Source organism: Chiloscyllium plagiosum, unplaced genomic scaffold, assembly GCF_037043375.1.
Source record: "Chiloscyllium plagiosum isolate Xiang-an unplaced genomic scaffold, Cpla_swu_hap1 HiC_scaffold_26, whole genome shotgun sequence".
Taxonomy (NCBI): domain Eukaryota; kingdom Metazoa; phylum Chordata; class Chondrichthyes; order Orectolobiformes; family Hemiscylliidae; genus Chiloscyllium; species Chiloscyllium plagiosum.
In genome coordinates, this window is record NW_028270164.1 from 28,568,783 (window position 1) to 28,592,460 (window position 23,678).

At 40.0% G+C, this 23,678-nt stretch overlaps 1 protein-coding gene and 1 pseudogene across 3 annotated transcripts in view; one reads left to right on the forward strand and one right to left on the reverse strand.

Annotated features, from left to right (window-relative positions):
- The window catches only part of LOC122563198 (TBC1 domain family member 22B), a 314,506-nt gene that overhangs the window by 64,737 nt on the left and 226,091 nt on the right, over nucleotides 1-23,678 (forward strand). For all 3 annotated transcript variants that reach the window (XM_043716741.2, XM_043716742.2, XM_043716743.2), the window contains exon 5: nucleotides 22,637-22,707. In XM_043716741.2, coding sequence (XP_043572676.1) covers nucleotides 22,637-22,707 — 71 coding nt within the window. The remainder of the gene's footprint in view (nucleotides 1-22,636; nucleotides 22,708-23,678) is intronic.
- On the reverse strand, nucleotides 8,038-11,722 carry LOC148145123 (uncharacterized; annotated as a pseudogene).

The window sequence follows — 23,678 nt, forward strand, 5'->3', positions numbered from 1 at the left end:
GCAGTGTTCACTACAGCAACATCCCCTATCCGTTCTCCATTTATTTGCTCCTTAACATGTACAGCTTAAGCTTGAAAGTCTACATTCATTTGCAAGTAGTCATTTACCTCTTGATTACAATTTTTCCATGTTTCTGGTTAGCTGAAAGCTCCTTTGTTGACACTTTGTAACTGTACTGTCATTTGTGTGGCCTCCCTCTTTTCCTTTCACTACCTGCAGCCTCTATTTTTCTTTGGTGTGTTTTCCCTCCCCCAGACACTCCACTCCTTCCCCTTCCCCCTCAAGAAAGGATATGCATCCTGTCTCTATCTGTCTTTTTTTTTTCCCTTCACTGAGCAGTTCTGAGCATAATTTTGCAATTCTCTCTGGCTATAAGCATGGTGTAACCAAACTGTCAACATCCCTTTTGTTTTACCAAAAGAAAGGGATAGATCTTGCTGAAGGAAATGTTCCAGGAATAGAAAATCTTGGCCCACTGGGAAAATTAAGAATTTTTGTTTTAGAGTGTTGCCCAGTGTGGGTTGATAAACATAAGGCTGGTAGAACTTAGTGAGAGTTTTGATATGGGCAACAGTGTTTTAGGTGAACTAAATTTTACGAAAGGTGGATTTTTGCCAAAAGAACATGGCAATAATTAAGTCTGTATGTGAAGTGAAAGTGAACTGCAAGGTTCTATAATCCCAAAGAATAGTAGACTGCTATCTCATTAGACTGGTGATGAATTTAGCCTGAGTGTCACCATGACCCAAGTGAGGGAAGAGGTTGAGAAGGACTCAATCTTCTTGGTGATTTCAGCCAATTTGGGAATTGAACTTATGCTGTTGGTGTTACCTTGAATTGTGAACCAGCTATACAGCAACTGATCTTACTTACTCTATAAGTCTGCAAATTGCAAAGGCATGGATGACAATTTCATCAGCTAATCGGCTGAAGCAGAATGGAGTTGAGCGATATTGAAAAGATAGTTATTGATGTTTTTGTTATGGAGATGATCTGTGCTTGGAAGCTTTACAAAGGGTCAAATTGCATCTGAGAATATTAACAGCTCAATTTTGGATTAATCTCAGATAGTGGTTCAGGATGAAGAGGAGAATCAGTGACTAGCCAGTTGTGTTTATGATAAAGACGAAAGAAATTTGGTTTTATCTTCAGGATATTTAATTGGACAAACCCTCTGCACGTTCAGTTCTATCTGTGAAATGAGCATTGTGACAACTCAATGTGGAGGGTTTTGTAGAGGTGACAAAGTTGGGTTTAGATGTCATCAATGGATATATGGATTTTAATGTGTTTTTGGAAGACGTTGCATGTCAATGTATAGGATGCAGTTACATCAGCTACTATGGGTATTAGCCAGGGAGCGTTATTACAGCTTGACCATTGAATATAGTCCTAATCTTGTTTAGAATTAAGAATGGAAGCTCTGGTTGTATTTTACTGTTTCTAATCCATTCATCTCGGACCAAATAACTTAACACTAAGCAGAAATATTCTGCAAATAGTTGTTTATATCTTTGAACCTGGCTATAGAGTGTGCTTTCTGAATCACCAAAATTCTTCATCTAAGCTCTTAATCTAAAATTATGCTGGCATGTGTTCTCATACGCAGTAACAATACTTGAACTCTTTGCATAACTTCATTCATTTGACATTGAACTGATGATTTACTACAAGAATGTTCTTGGAGCCTCAACATAGAATGGGTGAATTTTAATGCCCCCTCAGCAAAATGTGATGATAGTGGTGATGAAATGAAGGCATTGCCATGTTTTACTGGAACCTTCTACTGTGTTATGGACTAGCCCAGGCCACTCAAAACATTCTTGAGCAGGCAACCCAAACCATAACTTTGCAATTTGTTTCAGTAAGTGTACAGTGAAAATTACCTGGAGTAAGTTAGCTAGGTTGACTGCTAGGTTTTAAAACAGACAGAAATGTATTCACAAAATTACACAACGAAAGACAAAGAACAGAATAAAGAACCTCTACAGACCTTAGTCTATCCAAACTAGACTTTAGTATGCTGTTCTGAATATAAACAACAATCCCAATAAGCAACCCCCCTAAAAAAGTTAAAAAATGGAACAGATGCTTACAGGTTGAAGTTAAAAGGGCAGAGAGAGAACGAGAGTCTGTTTCCACACAGCTGAACTCCTAATTTGGTTCTGAACTGAACTGCTCAGCTAGAGAGCTGACTACTTCCCTTTCATTATACAGGTCACTTCTAAAACATGACCACTTCGACCTACGGTCTCATCTGTTTACATATAAACAAAAAGGCCTCTCAATACCGTTTCATCTCTGTACCGAAACCAGTCTAATCGGAGCCAGGAGTGTTTTATTACCCCTCTGGAAAAAAAACCCAAAGACACAGTATCCTTCAGAAAAGAAACAGCTTTTAGAAAAGGGTGACCAGCTTTGTAACAATGGGAATGACTATATTCATGCAAATCAGAATTGTCCATGGCTGTAATGCCATGAAAACTTCAAGGTCCAGTAGGAAAGGCTCTTTGAGGTAAAACCTAATGTTATTTTTTGCGGTGCCAGAAGAATAGAAAATGTTAATGAGGCCGGCTGTCAATGAGGCCTAGACTTTGAAAAGAAACTGGAGTTCCGTCCACCACACTGAGGTGGCCAGTCTGTCTCCTTTATAAACTGGCACCTGTCTCCCCAGTGACTAAAACCAAATGCTTTTATAGAACTGAATATTTGGTGATAAAAGTTAGCTCTATCATTGAGCAATATATTGCTGAGTTGTGCAACAGCTTGTTAGGAATCACCAGTCAAAGATAAAGTTAAAATAAAAACTAGCTTTGCACAATTTCTGGCCATCTCTTATGGAAACCTCTGGAATCTTTCACTTGTGGCTTTGCTCAATGATTTTGAATAGATTTATTTAATTCTTAACAGCAAATTGTGATTTCCTCTTTTTTTAAAAAATTGTTCTCAGAATACGTATATCACTGGCAAGGCCAGTATTTGTTGCCCATCTCTTATCGCCCGTAAGGAGGTGGTTATGAACTACCATTGCAAATCCTCATAAACTGTGTGTTGCAGGTACTTTCATGATGTTGTTAGGTTAGTCTAAGATTTTCACTCTGTAGTATTAAAGGTAATATAGTTCCAACATAGCATGTTTGTGATTTGAATGGAAACGTGCAGGCAGTGATGTTTGTATGCTTTTTTAGTCCCTGTTCTTCGAGGTAGCAGAGGTCATAGGTTTGAGAGGTGCTGTTGAAAGAGCCTTGGCATGCTACTGCAGTGCATTTTGTTAATAGTGCTAAATATTGTCATTGTGCCTTTGGGGGGGGGGGGGGGGGGGGGGTGGGGGTGGGGGTAGGTAAAAGGAATGAATGTTGAAAGGGTTAGATAGGTTACTGATTGAGCAGTCAAATTTGTCCTGGTTGGTGTTGACCTTCTTCAGTGTTATTTGCAGAGCCTCCTGCTTCAATGAGCTGTTTAATAGTCTATCATCATTCATGACTGGATTGTGATAGGATTGTAGAGCTTAGACTTGAACCATTGATTGTGGAATTGCTTAGCTCTGTTTGTCACATACTGTTTATATCTTTTTTCATGTAAGTAGCTTTATCAGATTGGTCGCTCATTTTTTGGTAGGGCGAGTGCAGCTTCTGGCATGCTCTCTTGGATGCCCAGTTTTATTTTAAATCTGCTTTAAATATGTCCCATTTAGCTTGATAGTGCCACACAACACTCAGGTATTTTCCATGAGAAGGTGGGATTTATTCTCCAAAAGGACTGTATGGTGGTCACTCTTATCATTACTGTAATGGACAGATGCATCTCCAACAGACAGGTTGGTGAGGATGAGATTGTGTGTTTTTCTCTCTTCTTGGTTCCCTCACCACCTGCCATAGACCTTGTGTAGTGCCCTTTATGACTTGACCAGCTCAATCTGTAGTGATGCTGCCACTCTTGGTGACTGATATTGAAATACCTCATCCAGAGGGGTACTAGCTGAGGGCGGGCAGTCCGTGGTGATCAGTAGGATGTTTCCTTGCCCGTATTTGACATTTGTGCCATGATGGACCATGATGGCTGGAGTCATAGAGACGTACAGGACAGAAACAGACCCTTCGGTCTGACTCAACCATGTTACCAGGTGTCCTAGATTAATCTCGTCCCATTTGCCAGCATTTGACCCATATGTCTCGCAACCCTTCCTATTCATATACCCATCAAGATGCCTTTTAAATACTGTAATTTTACCAGCTTCCAACACTTCCTCTGGTTGTTCATTCCATACATGCTCCACCCTCTGTGTGGAAAAATTGCTGATTAGGTCCCTTTTAAATCTTTCCTTTCACCTTAAACCTATGCCCTCTAGTTTTGGACTCCTCTTCCCTGGGGAATAGACCTTCACTAGTCACTCTATCTGTGCCCTTCGTGATTTTATAAATTTCTATTAAGTCACCCCTCAGCCTACACTGTGCTTGGGAAAATAGCCTCAGCCTATTCAGGCTCTCCCTATAACTCAAACCCTCCAACTCTGACAATATCCTTGTAAATCTTTTTTCAACCCTTTCAAGTTTCATAAAATCTTTGCTGTAACAAGGAGACCAGAATTGGAACAAACATGAAGACTCCCAGGCAGCTGCCTTCCTCGTCTCTACCACCATTATGCATCACCATCTCGGCTGGATCTGTCCGATTGGTGGGTCAGGACATTACAAGCGATAATGATGGCAGTGTCTGGGACATACTCATTGTCTATGATGCAATCTCATGAGAATGTTAGGTTGTTGCTTGACTAGTCTGTGAGACAGCTCTCCCAATTTTGTGAACCATACAGTCCTGACATTCAATTTTTGGTCATCATTTTACTTTTTTGGATTGTATTTGAATTCAAATCTGGTTATAGTGGGGTTCAAACCCATGTTCCTAGAATATTACCTGGGTCTCTGGGTTAACAGTGCTAGGCCGTCACCTTTGCAGTTGCATCGTTGCTGATTAAGTCAGTCTTGCTCCGATCCAGCAGAAGTGAACAGTTAAATCTGTGCATTTGAAGTGCAACATGGAATCGAATTTTAATATTTTGGCTTCTTTCTGAGAAACACAGTAGAATGAGTCGCTGGCTGCAATAGATTTAGATTTTGAGCATGTTCATTTTCTGTTGTACAATTTTGGATCTCTTCTACTGAAAAGCTCTTTAAGGAGTTTGCAGCAGTAGGTCCTACCCCAAACATGTAGGCTGAATATTTGCCAAAAGTACATAAATTATTTCTGGGACAATCCAGTTTCAACTTTTTGGTAGTGAAACTATAGCTCAAAGTTTGGCATAAATAATAGTCAGTATTGTAATAATATTGAAAAATTGTGAGGTTTTATTATTGAAAAGTTGTAAGCAGAAACCTGAGAAATCCAGGAAATTAAATGAATGCTGTGAAGGCAGTGATGTGGAAAATGAGAAAGAAAGATATTAAGCGAAAAATGTTAAATGAAAGGTGTGAAATGGAAAATACAGTGAGACAATGGTAATAGTATCTCCTCATGAAGAAGTTATTTGGATTCATGGAATGCAAATTGAGAATACATTGACCAAAACTAGCATGAATCAAATCATATTGTTCTCTCATTTATGATAATTCAAGCCACAGGTGGCACAGTGGCTCAGTAGTCAGCACTGCTGCCTCACAGCTCCAGGGACCCGAGTTTGATTCCAGCCTCTGGCAACTATCTGTGTGGAGTTTGCACGTTCTCTCTGTGTCTGCATGGCTTACTGCCAGAAGCCTGGTTTCCTCCCACAGTCCAAAGATGTACAGGATAGATGGATTGGTCACGCTCAATTGCCCTTAGTGTCCAGGCAGTGCAGGCTAGGTGGGTTAGCCATGGGGAATGCAGGGTTGTAAAGTGGGTCGGTGTGGATTTGATGGGACAAAGGGCCTGCTTCCACAATGTAGGCATTCTATGATTCGATGATATTATAGATTCGAGTATTACTCAATACTTTTTCTTTGTTGTCCAAACCATATAGGTCGACAATTTATTTACAAGCATAGATTATTTTCCCTCTATCTCAATGTTTCACCCTCTGTCTCGGTGTCTCCTTCTCTGTGCACCTCTTTGTCTATGTGTGTCCCCCCTTCTCTCTCCCCCCTTCTCTCTGTGTGTCTCTCCCATTTTCACTGTCTCTCTTCCCTTGACACCTCCCCTACTGTGGGTGTTCTTTCCACCCTTCTACCCAGTGTCTGCACCCCTCTTTCCCCCCCCCCCCCCCATCTTTCCTCACCACTGGACCTTAACACACATACACTGTTTGAACCAAATTCCATCCTCCAATTCCCACTGTGTCCCTTAACATGGTCCACCTGTCAGTTTGTGCCCTGGGCCCCTTGCCACTTGTCATTCTGCCCAGTTGGCACCCTGTCTGCTACCCATCTGGCATCCTATGTCCTTAACACATATGCAGCTGGCACCCTTCATACCTGATACCCTAACACTCTATTTATTGTGTTGTCTCTCCTTATCTGGCATCCTATCCAATTGGCACCCTGCTTTGCTGACACTGTCTCTCCCAGACATCCCCATACTCATCTAGCATGCTACCCTGTCAGCATCCTAACACCACACTAGCCCTATCTATTCAAATTTTGACAGCAGCTGTCTCGACCTTTAAACTCAGGATACAGTAGCCAATTGCTGTGAAAAGAGGGCTTGTTTGCCTTTCTTTGACGTACTGCATTATGTAAGAGCCGTCAGAATGATGTACAGCTCTGCATGAAAGAGAAGGATCAGTATTTCCTCTCAGAAATTTATTGCTCCTTCCTTCATAAAGAGGGGACTCTTAAAGAGGGTCAGTCTGTGTGAGATTGCCACTCTTCGGAAAGTTCTGCCAGTTAGTATTAGCATTTACCCTAACAGCGCCAAGCTTGATCTCATCATCTCCACACTCAATTTCTCCACTGTTGCTAAATTACCAGACTACATATCTTGCATCCAGTTCTGGATTTGTGAAATTTCCTCTATTTGAATATTGGAAAGACCAAAGCTGCTGTTTGTGGTACCTGTTTCAAATTAGATTCCCTATCTACCAACTCCATCACTATCCATAGGAAGAGTTGAGATTAATGGAGTCTGTTCATGGCTTTGGTGTCACATTTCAACTAAAGACAACCTTCTGACCTTTTCACTACAAAGGCCATAGATTTCCACCTTCGTAATCCTTGCCAGACTTTGCCCATTTCTTCGTTTATCTGCTTCTGAAATCATCACTGATGTTGTTTTCACCTCAGTAATTGACTATAGTGGGTTTTGAGATGATTTGTAGCTCAGGTTGAGGTTCTGGATATAGGTTTGCTCGCTGAGCTGGAAAGTTCATTTCCAGGTGTTTCATCACCCTACTAGGTAACCTCTTCAGTGGGCCTCAGGCGAAGCATTGCTGATGTCATTTCCTGTGATGAAGTCACTTCCTGTTCTTTTTCTCAGGGGGTGGTAGATGGGGTCTAACTCAATGTGTTTGTTGATAAGAGTTCTGGTTGGAATGCCATGCTTCTAGGAATTCTCGTGCGTATCTTTGTTTGGCTTGTCCGAGGATGGACGTGTTGTCCCAGTCGAAGTGGTGTCCTTCCTTATCGGTATGTGAGGATACTAGTAAGAGAGGGACATGTCGTCTTGTGGCTGGTTGGTATCCTGGTGGCTAGTTTTCTGTCTGTTGAATGTAGTGTTTGTTACAGTCCTTGCATGGTATTTTGTAAATGACATTAGTTTTGTTTGTTGTTTGTATAGGGTCTTTCAAGTTCATTAGCTGCTGTTTTAGTGTGTTGGTGGGTTTGTGGGCTACCGTGATGCCGAGGGGTCTGAGTAGTCTGGCAGTCATTTCCAATATGTCTTTGATGTAGAGGAGAGTGGCTCGGGTTTATGGTCATGTTTTGTCTGCTTGTTTGGGTTTTGCTGAGAAATCGGTGGACTGTGTTCATTGGGTACCCATTCTTTTTGAATACACGGTATAGGTGATTTTCCTCTGCTCTGCATAGTTCCTCTGTACTGAAGTGTGTGTTGGCTCGTTGAAATAATGTTCTAATGCAGCTTCGTTTTTGGATGTGGGGATGATTGTTTCTGTAGTTCAATGTTTGGTCCATATGTGTTGTTTTCCTGTAGTCGCTGCTTTGAAGTTCCCCATTGGTTGTTCGCTCTACTATGACATCTAGGAATTGCAATGTTGTTGTTTTCCGCCTCTTCAGTGAATTTTATGCCAGTAAGTGTATTATTGATGGTCCTGAAGGTTTCCTCTAATTTATTTCATTTAGTGGTGACAAAGGTGTCATCCACGTAGCGGACCCAAAGTTTGGGCTGAATGGTTGTCAGAGCTGTTTGTTCAAGTCTCTGCATTACTGCCTCTGCTAAGAACCCTGATATCGGAGATCCCATGGCCGTTCCGTTGGTGTGTCTGTAGGTTTTGTTGTTGAAGGCGAAGTGTGTGGTCAGGCATAGGTCCACTAGCTTGATGATACTTTCCTTGTTGATGAAGCTGCTGGTGTTTGGTGTATGTGTCTTTGGGTCTTCTAATAGTGTAGTCAGTGTTTCCTTTGCCAGGTTAATGTTGATTGATGTAAACAGGGCTGTTACATCAAAGGAGACCACTAGTATCTCTCACTAGTATCCTTACATACAGATAAAGAAAGACACCACTTCGACTGGAACAACATATCCATCCTAGGACAAGCTAAACAAAGACACACATGAGAATTCCTAGAAGCAAGGCATTCCAACCGGAACTCTCATCAACAAACACATTGAGTTAGACCCCATCGACCACCCCCTGAGAAAAATAATAGGAAATGACTTCACCACAGGAAATGACATCACTAACCCAAAGAAACCCAAACATATAAATAGAAAGCAGGGATTATCAGCAGTGCTTCACCTGAGGCCCACTGAAGATGTTACCTAGTAGGGTGACGAAATGTCTGGAAATGAACCTTCCAGCACAGCGAGCAAACCTGCATCCATAATTGACTATCTAACATACCAGGCTGATTTCCAACATGCCACTCACTATACACATCCAATTTATCCAGAACTCCGGTAAACAGGATGTGTGCAGCATTTATCCCTATGTTTGTGTTGAGCAGCATCTTGATTTTAAAATTCAAAGCCAAATTTTGAAATTGTTCTTTGGCCTCACCCCTCCCTATCTCTCGAATGCCATTCAGCCCCACAGAAATCTCTGATATCTGTGCTGCATTCATTCAATCTTTTCAGCATTCCTGATTTTAATCACTTCATGATTGATGACTGCATATTGTATTGGCTCTGTCCTAAACTCTGGATTGCCCTCCGTACCTCACTTGCCTCTTTTACATCATTCCTTAAACCTCACCTCTTTGACACAGTTTTTGTTCTAATGACATACTATCTCATGTGGATATGTAGTGTTTTGTGATGCTCCTGTGAATTGCCTTGTAAGTTTATGATGTTAAAAGTGCTATATGGGGTTGTTTTTTTCTTGAAGAGCCAGCTCTTGTAGCTAATAAAGAAGCTTTGTGTAGGATTTATCAGCCATAGGTTTAATGAGTATGAATTTCTGTCAGGCTCTTGACAATTAAGAATAGGTAGGAAGAATTTCTTTAGACCTCATTCCTTTCCATTTGCTTTATAGACAAATAAAATATGATTTTTTGGATTTTCTGTCTGTTTTAAAGTATGTTTACTGAGAAAGTGTTTCAGTGCCTTGGGTGAGACTTAAGTCTCCAATGTTGTGAAGTTGACATACAGCCAGTGAGAAACACCTCTTATATGCCCCATCAAATCAGTGGAATTAAACTGAACTCCTTGCTGCTTCTGTTCCATTTACGCTCACAGCATCCTAATAGTGTGAAACGGTAATTGTGCCAAAACTACTGCAAGTGTAATTCCTGGGAGTGTTTGAAGTAATTTTGAAGCAATAACTTGTCTAATATTGGGACATTATCTATCACAATGTAATTAGGAAAACAAAATATATGAATGCTTTTGAAATGTGTTTTTTTTGTGTTTTAACGTAAATATGGAGATTGATGATGATCTAATCTCTGATTAAGTGTGAAAGCTATGACATTTTAAAAAAGTTGCTCATCAGAAGGACTACAGATAACATTAAGCAAAATAAATGGATAACTTGGGATTTTACTTGGGATTTTACAAAATATTTTTAACAAAATTGAAAACAAGCTATAAGACTATGTAAGATATTTTATTCTTACTCTAAATTTAGTTAATGTAGAGATTTAATGCTTCATTTATTTGATGGATTTTATTGGAAGAGGTCACTATAGTATAATACTTTTTTAGTGGTGTAATCACAGCACTATTATGAGAAAGTTACTATCTCCTGAATAGTTTAAAAACTTTCTTTTGTATCTTCTGATTTAGTGTTCTGCAGTTCTCAATAACATGAAACTTTGGCAAGTGCACTCGAAGACCTGTTGGGAATCTAGGATTGGTGGAGACATAGTCTAAAAATTAGAAACAGAGCTTCCATGAATTAAATTGGAAATGCCTTTTTCATGCAAAAATAGACGTTTAGACTTTATATAAATAGCAGAGATACTGGGTCATTTGATAATTTTTAAATCCCTGATTGAAGCATTTTTTTGTTAATTGAAATATTAAATGATATGGAATCAGGTTAAAGTTCAGCTGTGATCACATTGAAAGGTAGAGCAGGCTTGAGGGACAAACTGGCCTACTCCTGTTACTATCTTCCTGTGTTCCTAATATTGTGTCGTGCCTTCTGCCAAAATTGAGGCATATTTGCAATAATATCTAAGCTTCATCACATTTAGTGGTGTTGTGCTAGCATGCTCAGAAATTTAAAGATAATAAAAATGCTAAATTACTTACTTTAGCATTGATCACTAGAGCGTTACCACATGTAGAACTAGATTTTATAAAGTTTTGCCTTGGGAAAGAAGTTTGGGTTGGAGGGGGCGGCAACAGTATGGTCCTTTTGTGTCGTCTTAAGGAATGCTCATCACAATTCCAGCTGACTGTGGAAGTGTGCTGTAATTATTGATGTTACTCTGAGCTTTATATTGATGAATGCTGGTACCTTTTGACAATACAGTGTGCATAATTTAGCTCTCTCGTCAATGGTTATTCAAGTGATGGGGAAAAAATCTATTTTCTTTTCACAGTGCTTAGTGACCTTGAGTTTGTGTTGTGTTGTGTTAAAAGATCCATTTTAAATAGGTCCAAATTGCAGATATTTAAATCATCAAAATCAAGCAATTGATTTAAATGTTGACCCCCCCCCCTCCCAAAAAACTCTACTCGATGAATAGAATAACTAGTGTTTTTTTGTTAATATTTTATTAGTCAAGGTTAATATTATAATAAATCTAATATATTTTTCTTAAGTACATGGAAGATATGTTTAAAACTTTGACGCCTTAGCGTTGATTCTTTCCTTTTCCCTCAGATATACTCCAAACGTCCCTTTTAAGACATCTGTGTTATCAATGTCAATAATTCATGTGAGAGCAAGTTCAATATTGTCACTATTTCCTCCTCTTCCTCTCACTAAATAATTCCTCTTATTTTTTCTTTTGATTTGTAAACGGTTATCTTGTATTTTTGTGGAGTGATTCTGCAAGTGGAAAGTGGAAATTCACCTTGTTGAATTGAATCTTAATTTCAAATGCTTAAAAAATCTTTTATTTAGAGAAAGAAAAGACATACTCTGATTACTTCCTAATAGTTGAGCCTTCTTGACTTCCACCATTGCTTCAATTGCCTTCTGTACTGTAAAGAATCTAACTGCACACTGTAGTCCAATTGTGGTTCAGCCAAACTTCTCTAAGTTTACGACTGCTTTTTTCTTGTGTATTCTATTCCTTTAGAAATGAAATCCTGTACTTTTAAAATCTGCACTCTTTCATGTCTGCTCAACTGTGTTGCTTTTTAAAATTATTTCTGTTAATTTCACTAGATTTGTTTGCTTTTGTATCCCTGTTTTTGTATTGTCCATTCTAAGGAATAAGTCACCTTTTTTACAAAATGAATCACTTAACCTTTATTACAATTTTCCATTTATCTGCTCACTCTGGAATCCTTTTTATATGTATTTTTATCATCCATATTAATGTCTACGTCTCCTAATTCAATTTCTGAAAATTTTGACTCTGTAACAAATCATTCATTGATAGGGTTAACCATAGTGGTCCCAGGTTTCATCTCCTGTAGATTACCACATCCCACTTTGTCAACCTGAGAAACTTTACTTGACTCCTGTCCACTGATTCCTATCTTGTAGCTGTCTTTCAACCTGTTCTGCTACCTGGTTATGACACCACTTTCCTGATATTTGCTTGGAGTCTTATTTTGTAGCACTTAATGAGGGCCTTCTCAGATTACATATATATTCCATCCACTGTGTTGATCTAATCTATTCTCTTTCCTATGCCGTCAAAGAATTCACTGAGTTAATTAAATGTAAATTCTAGAAATCCATGCAGCTTTTCATTTTATCCATCTTGAGAAAAATTGGAATGTAGTCTGGCATAGTTTATTTCACCTATTGTACTCTTTGCTAACTTTCCCCCACCCTCTTTGACCTATCACCTGCATCCCCACCCCCATTCACCTATTGTACTCTTTGCTACTTTCTCCCCAGCACCCACTCCCCCTCCCCATTTATCTCTTCACCCTGGGGGCTCCCTGCTTCCATTCCTGATGAAGGGCTTTTACCCAAAACGTCAATTTTCCTGCCCCTTGGATGCTGCCTGACCTGCTGTGCTTTTCCAGCACCACTCTGATCTAAACTCTGGTTTCCAGCATCTGCATAGTTTATTTTTGGTGAATGCCATGAAACAATGTTATTAACTCTAAATGACGCTGGAGATCAAAGCTGAAACTTTATTGCTGGAACAGCACAGCAGGTCAGGCAGCATCTAGCATGTGCCCGAAACGTCGAATCTTCTGTTCCCTAGATGCTGCCTGACCTGCTGTGCTGTTCCAGCAATAAAGTTTCAGCTATTAACTCTAAATGACCATTGTGTACACAATGTTTAAGTAACTACTAACAATGTTGACCTAACCTCAAAGGTAATCTCTAGTAGAATAATAGATTTTGAAGTATGTTTAGAGGGCAGAAATGTAATCTCATGGTTCAGATTGTTTTATGGAGTGGTAGAGAGATGCTATATAAAACCACATCATCAGGTCACTCCAAATGTCTAAATGTGTACTGTTGTTTTCATGTAGTATTTCAATAAACTTTTAGTCTGTTTTTCTGACAACAGCTGGCTTCAGAACAGGTGGTTTTCAGTGTTGTTGATATGATATTCATAGTGCAGGATTAACAATTGTGATGTCCTCACTGCAAGTTTGTGAAATAATTTGGAGTGAATTATTAGGAAATTATATGACAGGTTTATTTTGGAATATGTCAATTCTCTGTAAAACATAAAGAATAATATATCAAGTTATTCCATTTTATAATGTTGCTAACTGAAACTAAATGAAATTAGTTGCAATATTTGAGGTAAAAGGACATTTTCAACTTGAAAGAACCAGCAAAAACTAGATAAAGTTTATAATTTGTGGCTAACAAACTATTTAGTTTGTGTCAAGTAACCTGCAGTGTTGTAAATGCACAGGAAGCTGCACTTAACAGAATAATACTTTGTACAAGAATCGAGGATTCTGTTTAATTCCAGGTTAGTGCCTAAACAATTGAGTGAGCTTGTCACCGTTTTAATGTGCATTAGATGTTTACTGGGGCAATTTAAGTGTATTTGAGAATATTGGTGCGAACTTCATTGAAACTGCTTTCCCTTTTTTATTTTTGCATTTTTAAAAAATTGAAGCAATAATCTATCGAATTGGGAAATATCCTTCGAGTAATGAGTATTTGGGTGTGAGAGAGAACAGTTCTTTGTTTAAATCCTTTCAGTCTATTCTAGTTTATGCATTTTATCTAATTTCCAGTACGATTATTTAATATCGAATATTAAATTACTGGCTTCCCCTTCCCCTTTTGACCTAAAATTACTCCCAAAAATGCATTATAAAGCTGTTAGTTTTATGATAGTTTGATTTCCAGACTAGTAGAAAGCCATCGTATGAGGTCTTGCACATTAACAATGTGTAATAAAACAAAGCTGATGACTTGTGATTTCTTTTTTGCCAACAGTAAAATGTCAGTGTTCCATGTCACCTTTGAGTGCCCATTGAGCTCCCTTTTTTTTCTTTAATCAGTAGCAGTACAAACTGCAAATGTATTGCAAGCATAGCTTTTTGTTTACAATACTGTTCTCAGAAAGAAATCTGCGGCGGAACCAAAAGTCTTATGATTTTGAAATTACAGCAAGACTTCACTTAAAGCGAGTTTTGAGAAGATTTGTAGCTCAGGTTGAGATTTTGGATGTAGGTTTGCTCGCTGAGCTAAAAGGTTCGCTTCCAGATGTTTCGTTACCTTACTAGGTAATATCTTTCGTGGACCTCATGCGAAGCAGTGCTGAAAATCCCTGCTTTCTATTTATTTGTTTTGGTTTCTTTGGGTTGGTGATGTCATTTCCTTTGGTGATGTTATTTCTTGTGATGAAGTCACTTCCTGTTCTTTTTCTCAGGGATTGGTAGATGAGGTCTAACTCGATGTGTTTGTTGATAGAGTTCCGGTTGGAATGCCATGCTTCCAGGAATTCTCGTGCGTGTCTTTGTTTGGCTTGTCCTAGGATGGATGTATTGTCCCAGTCAAAGTGGTGTCCTTCCTCATCCGTATGTGAGATACTAGTGAGAGAGGGTCATGTCTTTTTGTGGCTAGTTGGTGTTCATGTATCCTGGTGGCTAGTTTTCTGTCTGTTTGTCCAATGTAGTGTTCATTACAGTCCTTGCATGGTATTTTTTAAAGACGTTAGCTTTGCTCTTTGTATAGGGTCTTTCAAGTTCATTAGCTGCTGTTTTTAGTGTTGGTGAGTTTGTGGGCTACCATGATGCCAAGGGGTCTGAGTAGTCTGGCAGTCATTTCCAAGATGTCTTTGATGTAGGGGACAGTGGCTCGGGTTTCTGGAGTGTTTTGTCTGCTTGTTTGGGTTTGTTGCTGGGTACCCATTCTTTTTGAATACACGGTATAGGTGATTTTCCTCTGTTCTATGTAGTTCCTCTGTGCTGCAGTGTGTGTTAGCTCATTGAAATAATGTTGTGATGTAGCTTCGTTTGTGCATGTTGGGATGATTGCTTCTGTAGTTCAATATTTGGTCTGTATGTGTTGTTTTTCTGTAGACTCTGGTTTGAAGTTCCCCATTGGTTGTTCGCTCTCCTACGACGTCTATGGTGCAAGGGCTGTAACATTGGACAAACAGACAGAAAACTAGCCACCAGGATACATGAACACCAACTAGCCACAAAAATACATGACCCCCTCTCGCTAGTATCCTCACATACAGATAAAGAAGGACACCACTTCGACTGGGACAATGCATCCATCCGAGGACAAGCTAAACAAAGACACACATGAGAATTCCTAGAAGCATGGCATTCCAACCGGAACTTTATCAACAAACACATCGAGTTGGACCCCATCTACCACCCCCTGAGAAAAAGAACAGGAAGTGACTTCATCACAGGAAATGAAATCACCACAGGAAAAACATCACAAGAAATGACATCACCAACCAAAGAAACCCAAACATATAAATAGAAAACAGGAATTTTCAGCATTGCTTCGCCTGAGGTCCACTGAAGATGTTACCTAGTAAGGTAACAAAATGTGTGGAAATGAACCTTTCAGCTCAGTGAGCAAACCTACATCCAAAACTTCGCTCAAAGTTATAGTTGTGTCCCTGAAAAATGTAACAGTTCATGTTTTGATGTTAAAATCAGAGTTGGATTCCTACAGACATTTGTCTGGAAAGACCATTGCATGAGTTGAGATACTGTACAATATATTTGCAGCATTGTGTATTTCTAACAAAATAAAATAAATCACTGAATATAACAGAAATATTAGACAAAGTCAAGTCAGATATCTCACACTCCCAGTTTTTTAGGCAGTCCTCGTAGATTGGGATGACTTGTTTCTGCTTCAGGCCAATTTGTGGACTCTTCTATGTGTAGGCACATGATGCTTGGAAGGTCAGTGTCTTGACATGTTGGTGACTTCCCAATGCATCTTCACCCATTTTGGTTTGTTACCACGAGTTACTGGAGTTGGTTTATGTCTTCAGAAATGCTTGAATGTTCCAAAAATAGTTCGATGGAGGTGGCTTTGAGTAGCTTAGAGCCTCAATGCTGGGCATTTTGGGGGAGGACCTTCCTGACCAGGTTTCTTGCCACTGGATTTTGAGGATTGTTGAAGACATTGCTGGCTTTGAAATGAAGGTGACATGCAACAGAAGTGTAGTTAACTGGATGAAAGGCCTGATTCACCAGGGGCTTCATAAATGTTCTGTAAGGGCTGTCGGACAGTTTTGTTTTGCTTTTCTTGCTCCATGTCCTTGTCTGTCATGTACTTCATTGATCCCTTTGTTCAGTTTGGCAGTGCTCTTTCTGTTTAGGTCATTCTCCATGAAGATTTCCATTAGATCGGAAAGCTCTTGTCAGTCATATTTTACTTGAGTGCTGATGTTTCACCGTGATCTTTCTCTTAAGCTCTCTGCCTCTTGATCTGCATTAATTCCTTGTTAGCTTTCCCTCTGCAAGTGATGCAAGCACTTTCACCATGTCCTCCTTCTACACTTCTTCAACACTAGCCTGCCTTGTTAAAGTTATGATTTAATCCGAGATTTCAGGGACAATGTTATGAGATTCTTCTTGGCCATTGATTTATTCAGGCCATGAATTTAGCCACGCACCATTCTGACGTGTTTACGAGACCTCATACCGTGCACTATCAATATTGTTCATGCCCATTAGGGTGTTTTAGCCAGTATTATGATCCCAGCTAATGTTAACATAGGTAAAATCCAGATCCCAGCATGAAATGTGGATTAATAGATGATAAAGTCTACTTTCACAATTTAGTTCCCATAGTTAACAGTCAATGAATATATTTACAAGAGGCTGCTCATGTATTTTTAACAAAAGGACAAAAAAAAGGAGTGACTATTTTGAAAAATTTTTGTTATAAATAACATAAAGATTGAAGATTTTAAATCTCTTTCCTCCTCTCCAAAGGAATCCTTTATAGTCTTTCAGCCCAGTGAAATTTCACTTTATCTTCATTTTAAGATTTGTTACTCAACTGTTGAGATTGGAAGCGTTTCCTTTGGGTAACTTTCTGCACAAAGCACCAGATGTGAATTCTGTCCGTCTCTCCCAGAGGCAAGCTAATTCACTGACTGTTTTCCTCACTGAACTGAAAGCAAAGCTCAGGTGTTTTTCTAACCCTCTCTACTTAGACTACCAAACCAGTTTAAGACTAGTTTCTTGCTCTGATGACCTATTGGGCACTATTAAAGGTAAACTGCCATTGTATTGATATGGAATTTTTTTTCTTGAAAAGGTCCCTGATAAGAGGTTAATGGACAAAATTAAAGTGGGGTAGGGGATAATATGTTGGTATGGATCGAGAATTGATTTACATTTACAAAGTCAAGTGGGGGAATAAATAGCTCTTTCCCTGAATGGTAGGTAGTTACTAGTGGAATACTGCAAGATTCAGTGCTTGGGTCCCAGATAAGCAAGGAGGCTTCAAGATGATATAGTCAAGTTGGGTGAGTGGGGCAAGATGGTGGCACATACAGTATAACTTTGGTAAATGTGAAGTTATACGCTTTGGTGTTAAATGCAGATGGGATGACCATTACAGAGGAACCTCGATTATCCGAACGAGATGGGCGGGCACTATTTCGTTCGGATAATTGATTATTCGGTTAATTGGTTTCTTCTGGGGCTCGGAGTTTTCTGAAATCTGCTCCCCGTTCAGGAGACTAGGCAGAAGCACACTGCGTACGAGTCCCCGCTCCCTGTCTGCTCCCAACCCACCACCGCCCTGTCCAACACTGCCCCCCCAACCCCACCCACTCACTCCAAGACCTTCCGCTTCCACCCCACCTGTCCCCAGTGCCATCCAATACCACCGCCTGCCCGCCCCCAACCATGTCCTTTCCCACACCGACCCCTGTCTGCCCCAACCCCGCACCCGGTCCATCCCCACCCACCGTCTAAGCCCAATCCGCATTCGTGCCCCTGACTGCTCCCCCCCAACCCCGGGCAGCAGGACTATACACCAACAGTAACACTGCTGCTGCCTTTGTGGGGTCAGTCTCCAAATACTCGCGCGCACACAACGTTTTGACAGGTTCCACTTCTGCCCTGTACAGGACAATGTTGGAGGGATTATCTGGGGAAGCGGGGTTTAGGGTCACCCCAATGTAGAACTCCAGGGAAAGTGTTGGGGAGAGAGAAGGCAGGAGGTCAGTCATTTGGAACGGTGCCTGGACTATTCTCGGTAGCGTTTCAGTGAGCCAGTGCATTTTTAATCAATATACCTGTAAACAGAAGACACGATCAGGGTTGAAACCGCTTTTTGACATTGTTTCTATCGGGACCTTGAGATCCCCTTCAGATAATCCGATATTCGGATAATCGAGGTTCCTCTGTATTCAGCTGATATATTGGGAAGTGTGGATGTACAAGGACATATGAGTATATGTAATGCAGAGGACAAATGTGGATCGTCATTGCAGCAGGAGTTGAGTTTAAAAGTAGGGATGTCTAACTGCAGTTATACAGGGCTGGAGTATTGCTTGCAGTTGTGGTCTTCCATCTAAGAAAGGATATACTTTCCATAGAGTGCACTGGCTGTTCACTAGGCTGATACTGAGGATGGTAGGACTGTCCTTCAACAAAAGAATGGTTTTACTGGGCCAGTTTCACTAAAGTATAAGGATGAGAGATCAGCTTGAAATGTATAAAATTCTAACAAAGCTGTACGGACCAGGTGCAGGGAGGGCATTATCCCTGATTGAAGAGTTTAGAACCAAGGACACAATCTCAGGATCTGGGGTAGACCGTTCAGACAATAGACAGTAGGTGCAGGAGTAGGCCATTCTGCCCTTTGAGTCTGCACTACCATTCAATATGGTCATGGCTGATCATCCTTAATCAGTATTCTGTTCCTGCCTTATCTCCATAACCCTTGATTCCACTATCCTTGAGACCTCTATCCAACTCTTTCTTTAATGAATCCAGAGACTGGGCCTCCACTGCCCTCTGGGGAAGAGCATTCCACACAGCCACCACTCTCTGGGTGAAGAAGTTTCTCCTGAGCTCTGTCCTAAATGGTCTACCCGTATTTTTAAGCTGTGTCCTCTGGTTCGGCACTCACCCATCAGCGGAAACATGTTTCCTGTCGCCAGAGTGTCCAATCCTTTCATAATCTTATATGTCTCAATCAGATCCCCTCTTAGTCTTCTAAACTCCAGGGTATACAAGCCCAGTCGCTCCAGTCTTTCAGTGTAAGGTAATCCCCCCATTCCGTTTAGGACTGAGGTGAGAGAACATTTTTTTCTCCCATAGGATAGTGAACCTATGAAATTCTCTATCACAGAAGGCGATGAAGGCCAAGTCACCCAATATAATCAAGAATTCTTTTACATTTAAAAGGCATCAAGGGATATGAAGGGCAAATTGGGAATATGGCACTGAGGTAGTGTGTCTACTATTATACTGTTGAAAGATGGCACAGGCTAAAAGAGCTGAATTGTGTACTCCTGCTCCTAATTTATTTCTGAATTGAACCTACATGTGGACCCTGAGCTCTCTTAGTAGGCTGTAAAAGCTCAACTTAGTGAACACTTCAGCAATTATATGGTAGAAGATCATCCAAAAATTTGTAATAGAGACATAATCAGAAAATGGATATTTAGCTAAAGGAGCAAAACCCAAAGCTTTTTCAAAAATGTATGTTTTAAGAAGGACTTGTCAAGGAGAGAAAGGTGGAAAAACTTTTGTAGGCAAGGTATAGAGGGCAGGAGGTGTTGGTTTGATTAGTTGGCTGGTCATGATAAAGAGAAGCTGGGGCCATGTCTGCACTCATGATTGTTCCTGGAATAATGTGTGGTGTTGATGGAGAAATGTGGGGATTAATGTCCTTGTAGATGTAGTTGTTTGTTAGCTCAGCTCTCTATTCACTGGATGCAATCACTCAAAACTTGCACACTTAAGTCTCTGGGAGGTGGAGGTTGTGGGAGATGAATGTGGTGTACTGGTGGAAATGATAGTGAAAGTCAAGCTTTTGCCAGAGCCAGATGTTGTGGTAAATGAAAAGTCAATGATTAGATGATTGAGAATTCATTAGTGTAATTCTAAGAGATTTTAGGAAACGGGTTGGACCGAAGGGTCTGTTTCCATGCTGTACATCTCTATGACTCTATAATAAACCACAAAGTGTGTTTGTATGATGTGTGATTATCAGAAATAGCTTTCTCAACAACTGCAACCACAGGAATAGGAGCAGTCAGTTGACAATGTTGTGATTTGGGTTGCAAAGTTTATATGTTGGGAGAGCTTGAGGAGGCCAGAGACTGGGAATTCAGTAGACATAGGTTAGAGATTGAAATCATTTAGACAAAGTGGGGAATCTTCTGAGAACAAACTCGGGATTGGCTTGGGACATAATTTGAAAAGTATGGTGAGGTGTGGGACAAACTGAGGTGTTCAAAGAATGAGCAAGTGCTACAGGAGTAGGAGAAGTCCAGGTTGTGACTTGGCAGGTAGGACTGCACTGTTACCATGATGGTTTGAACTGTGCGTGTGTTGGGTAATATAATCATAAAGAAAGCATTGGCAAGATGACATCATCCACGAGTTTTTAAAAATTCACTTGTGGCACATGGGTATCACCGCCTTGGCCAGCGTTTATTGCCGTCCCTAGTTACCTTTGAGAAGGTGATGGTGAGTTGCTGCATTGAACAGCTGCAGTCCACATGCTGTAGGTTGATCCACAATGCCCTTAGGGACTGAACACCAGAATTTTGACCCACTGACAGAAGAAATGGCAATATATTTGAGTCCGGATTATGAGTGGTTTGGATGGGAACTGGTTGGTGGTAGTATTCCCATATATCTGCTGCCCTGTACTTCCAGATGGAAGTGGCCGTGGGTTTGAAAGGTGCTATCCAAGGATTTTTAGATTTCTGCATTAGTATACACTGCATTAGTAAACACTATTGCTACTGAACATTGGCGGTAGAAGAAAAAAAATGCTTGTGGATGTGATGCCAATCAGATGGGCTGCTTTGCCCAAGATCATGTCAAGCTTCAAGTGTTGTTGGATATAGCCATTCAGAGAAGCGAGGAGAATTCCACCAGTTAAAAATCACATAACACCAGGTGAGAGTCCAACAGGTTTAATTGGAAGCATTAGCTTTCATATCACCTAATGAAGGAGCAGCGCTCCGAAAGCTAGTGCTTCCACTTAAACCTGTTGGCCTATAACCTGGTGTTGTGTGATTTTTAACTTAATTTATGGAGAGGTGTAAGTGATGGAACAACAACATATAGTTTTCCAATTTCATGTACGCTTCTTGATTAAGATTTTGAAACTTTTAAAATATGTCTAAAATTAGCTGTTTTTCCATCAGCAAGATCAATAGGGAAAAAAATCAACATGTTTTTAGTATTTTGTGTTCAACTTTGGTGTAAGGGTTCTTGCTTTCAATTGTAGATTTCTACCCTCTATCGTTAATATTGCTATGCTTACTCAACCACCAGAGCATGTTGGAGGAACAAATTATTTTTTCATTTGCTATCTGCTGTGGTCAGCTGCCAAATGCTTGAATGAGAGCTTGATTTAAAATTGATGGTAGTATTTTTAAAAGATAGATCTAGAGTGACGTTAAAGTTGCTTGTGGTAATGTTGTTCAAATATCTGCCTTCATTTGTTTTTTTACCAAAATAGGTCAAAATTGTAATAACTAGCAATTTGTAGAAACTCTGTAGAATTGCGAGAACATGAAAATCTCTGAACATTTCTTAACCAGTTTAATATGTAATAACACAACTTCATTCTTTTCTTTCCTTATAGTGTAAATATTTGTAGCGATCTGCCTATCCAAAAATCTCCCTGAACAAATGATAATTAAATCTCTATCCTCAGATTGTGATTTAGATATTGACACTTGAATATTGTAGCCTGAAAGGGAGAGTCAAATTTTGTATAGGAGTGAATAATACTAACTGTTACATGGCAAAAAAAACTCCATGCCAATGATTAGCTGCAAAGTGAGAGTCTCTCACTACCAGCGCAAAGCACTGTAGTTGATCAGCACTTCATTCCCTCCCCACCCCTCCCTCCAATTGGTTTACCCTTGCTGTGGTCTGACTTAGCTGAAGAGGCTGAGTGCAGTTAAATTTGCCATTACAAAATGTGTTGCTTAACTTATCATGAGCAAGACAGGAAAACCTTGGAGTGGAGGGAAAATAAATCTGCTTTAATCCATCAAAAGATTAATTATTATTGAAATGTTGATTATTGGTGTTGACATCTGCAATCAGTCTGTTTTTCCCAATTGGAATAGAAGTGGAACAGAAAACTGAAAGCTGATGTGGAAAGGGAATAGTTAAGAGTAATATCAGGATTTTTAAAAAGGAGTTAATTCCCGTGTTGCTTTGTGGTATTTCACAAGTTTAGTATTGGCTCAAAAGGCAGCTACGGTAGTTTAATTTTTCTTTTATCTTGTTTTCTTTACAGAAGAACTAAGAAAATATAGTTGGTCAGGTGTTCCAAGAGAAGTTCGTTCTGTCACGTGGCGACTGTTGTCGGTAAGGTGGTTTGTTGCATTATAGTTGTACTCGGCTAAAAAAGACAAAGATGGGCATTTGAAACTTTTAACCTCTTTCTTATTTAACTGTGTTGTAGGTGTTTTTGGACAAGCTATAATAATAAGAGAAAATGAGGTCTGCAGATGCTGGAGATCAGAGACGGAAATGTGTTGCTGGAGAAGCTAATGCCCGAAACGTCGATTCTCCTGTTCCCTAGATGCTGCCTGACCTGCTGCGCTTCTCCAGCAACACATTTCCGTCTATAATAATAATAACTCAGTCTTTTGTTTTGGGATCATATATACTAAATTCTAATTCATCTTCACATAATTATAGATCGGAGATTAGTAGAATTTCACATTTGGTGAAAAGGAGTTCCTTTTTAGTGATTTTTAACTGCAAAAATGGGCATGTCCTGCTGGCTTTAGGAAGACATCAATGACTTTCTCTCCATTCTACTTTTATAATTGTGGATGTTCAGTGATGATTGCATTTAATTGCATTTGTGTTTCCTTCAATAATGGAGCAGTCAATGCCTCCACACAGCAACACCTGGACTACCTTCACCCTGAGGCTGTTAAATGGCGAGTAACCTTTCCATGATGCATGTCAATGATTAGCTGCAAAGGGAGAGTCTCTCACTACCAGCACAAAGCACTGGAGTTGATCAGCACCTCATTCCCTCCCCACCCCTCCCTCCAATTGGTATACCCTTTCTGTGGCCTGACTTGGATGAAGGGGCTGAGTGCAGCTAAATTTGCCGATGACACCATGAGAGGTGGGAAAGCAAACTGTCAAGTGGAGACAAAGTGTGGGCACAGATATACAGACTAATTAAATTGGTAAAACAAATTGGCAGCTGGCCTACAGTAGGAACTCATGTGAACTTGTTCACTTTGGCAGTAAGAATAGCAAATCAGTCTACTGTCTAAATGGAGAGAGATTGCAGAACTTAGTGGCGCAAAGAGTTC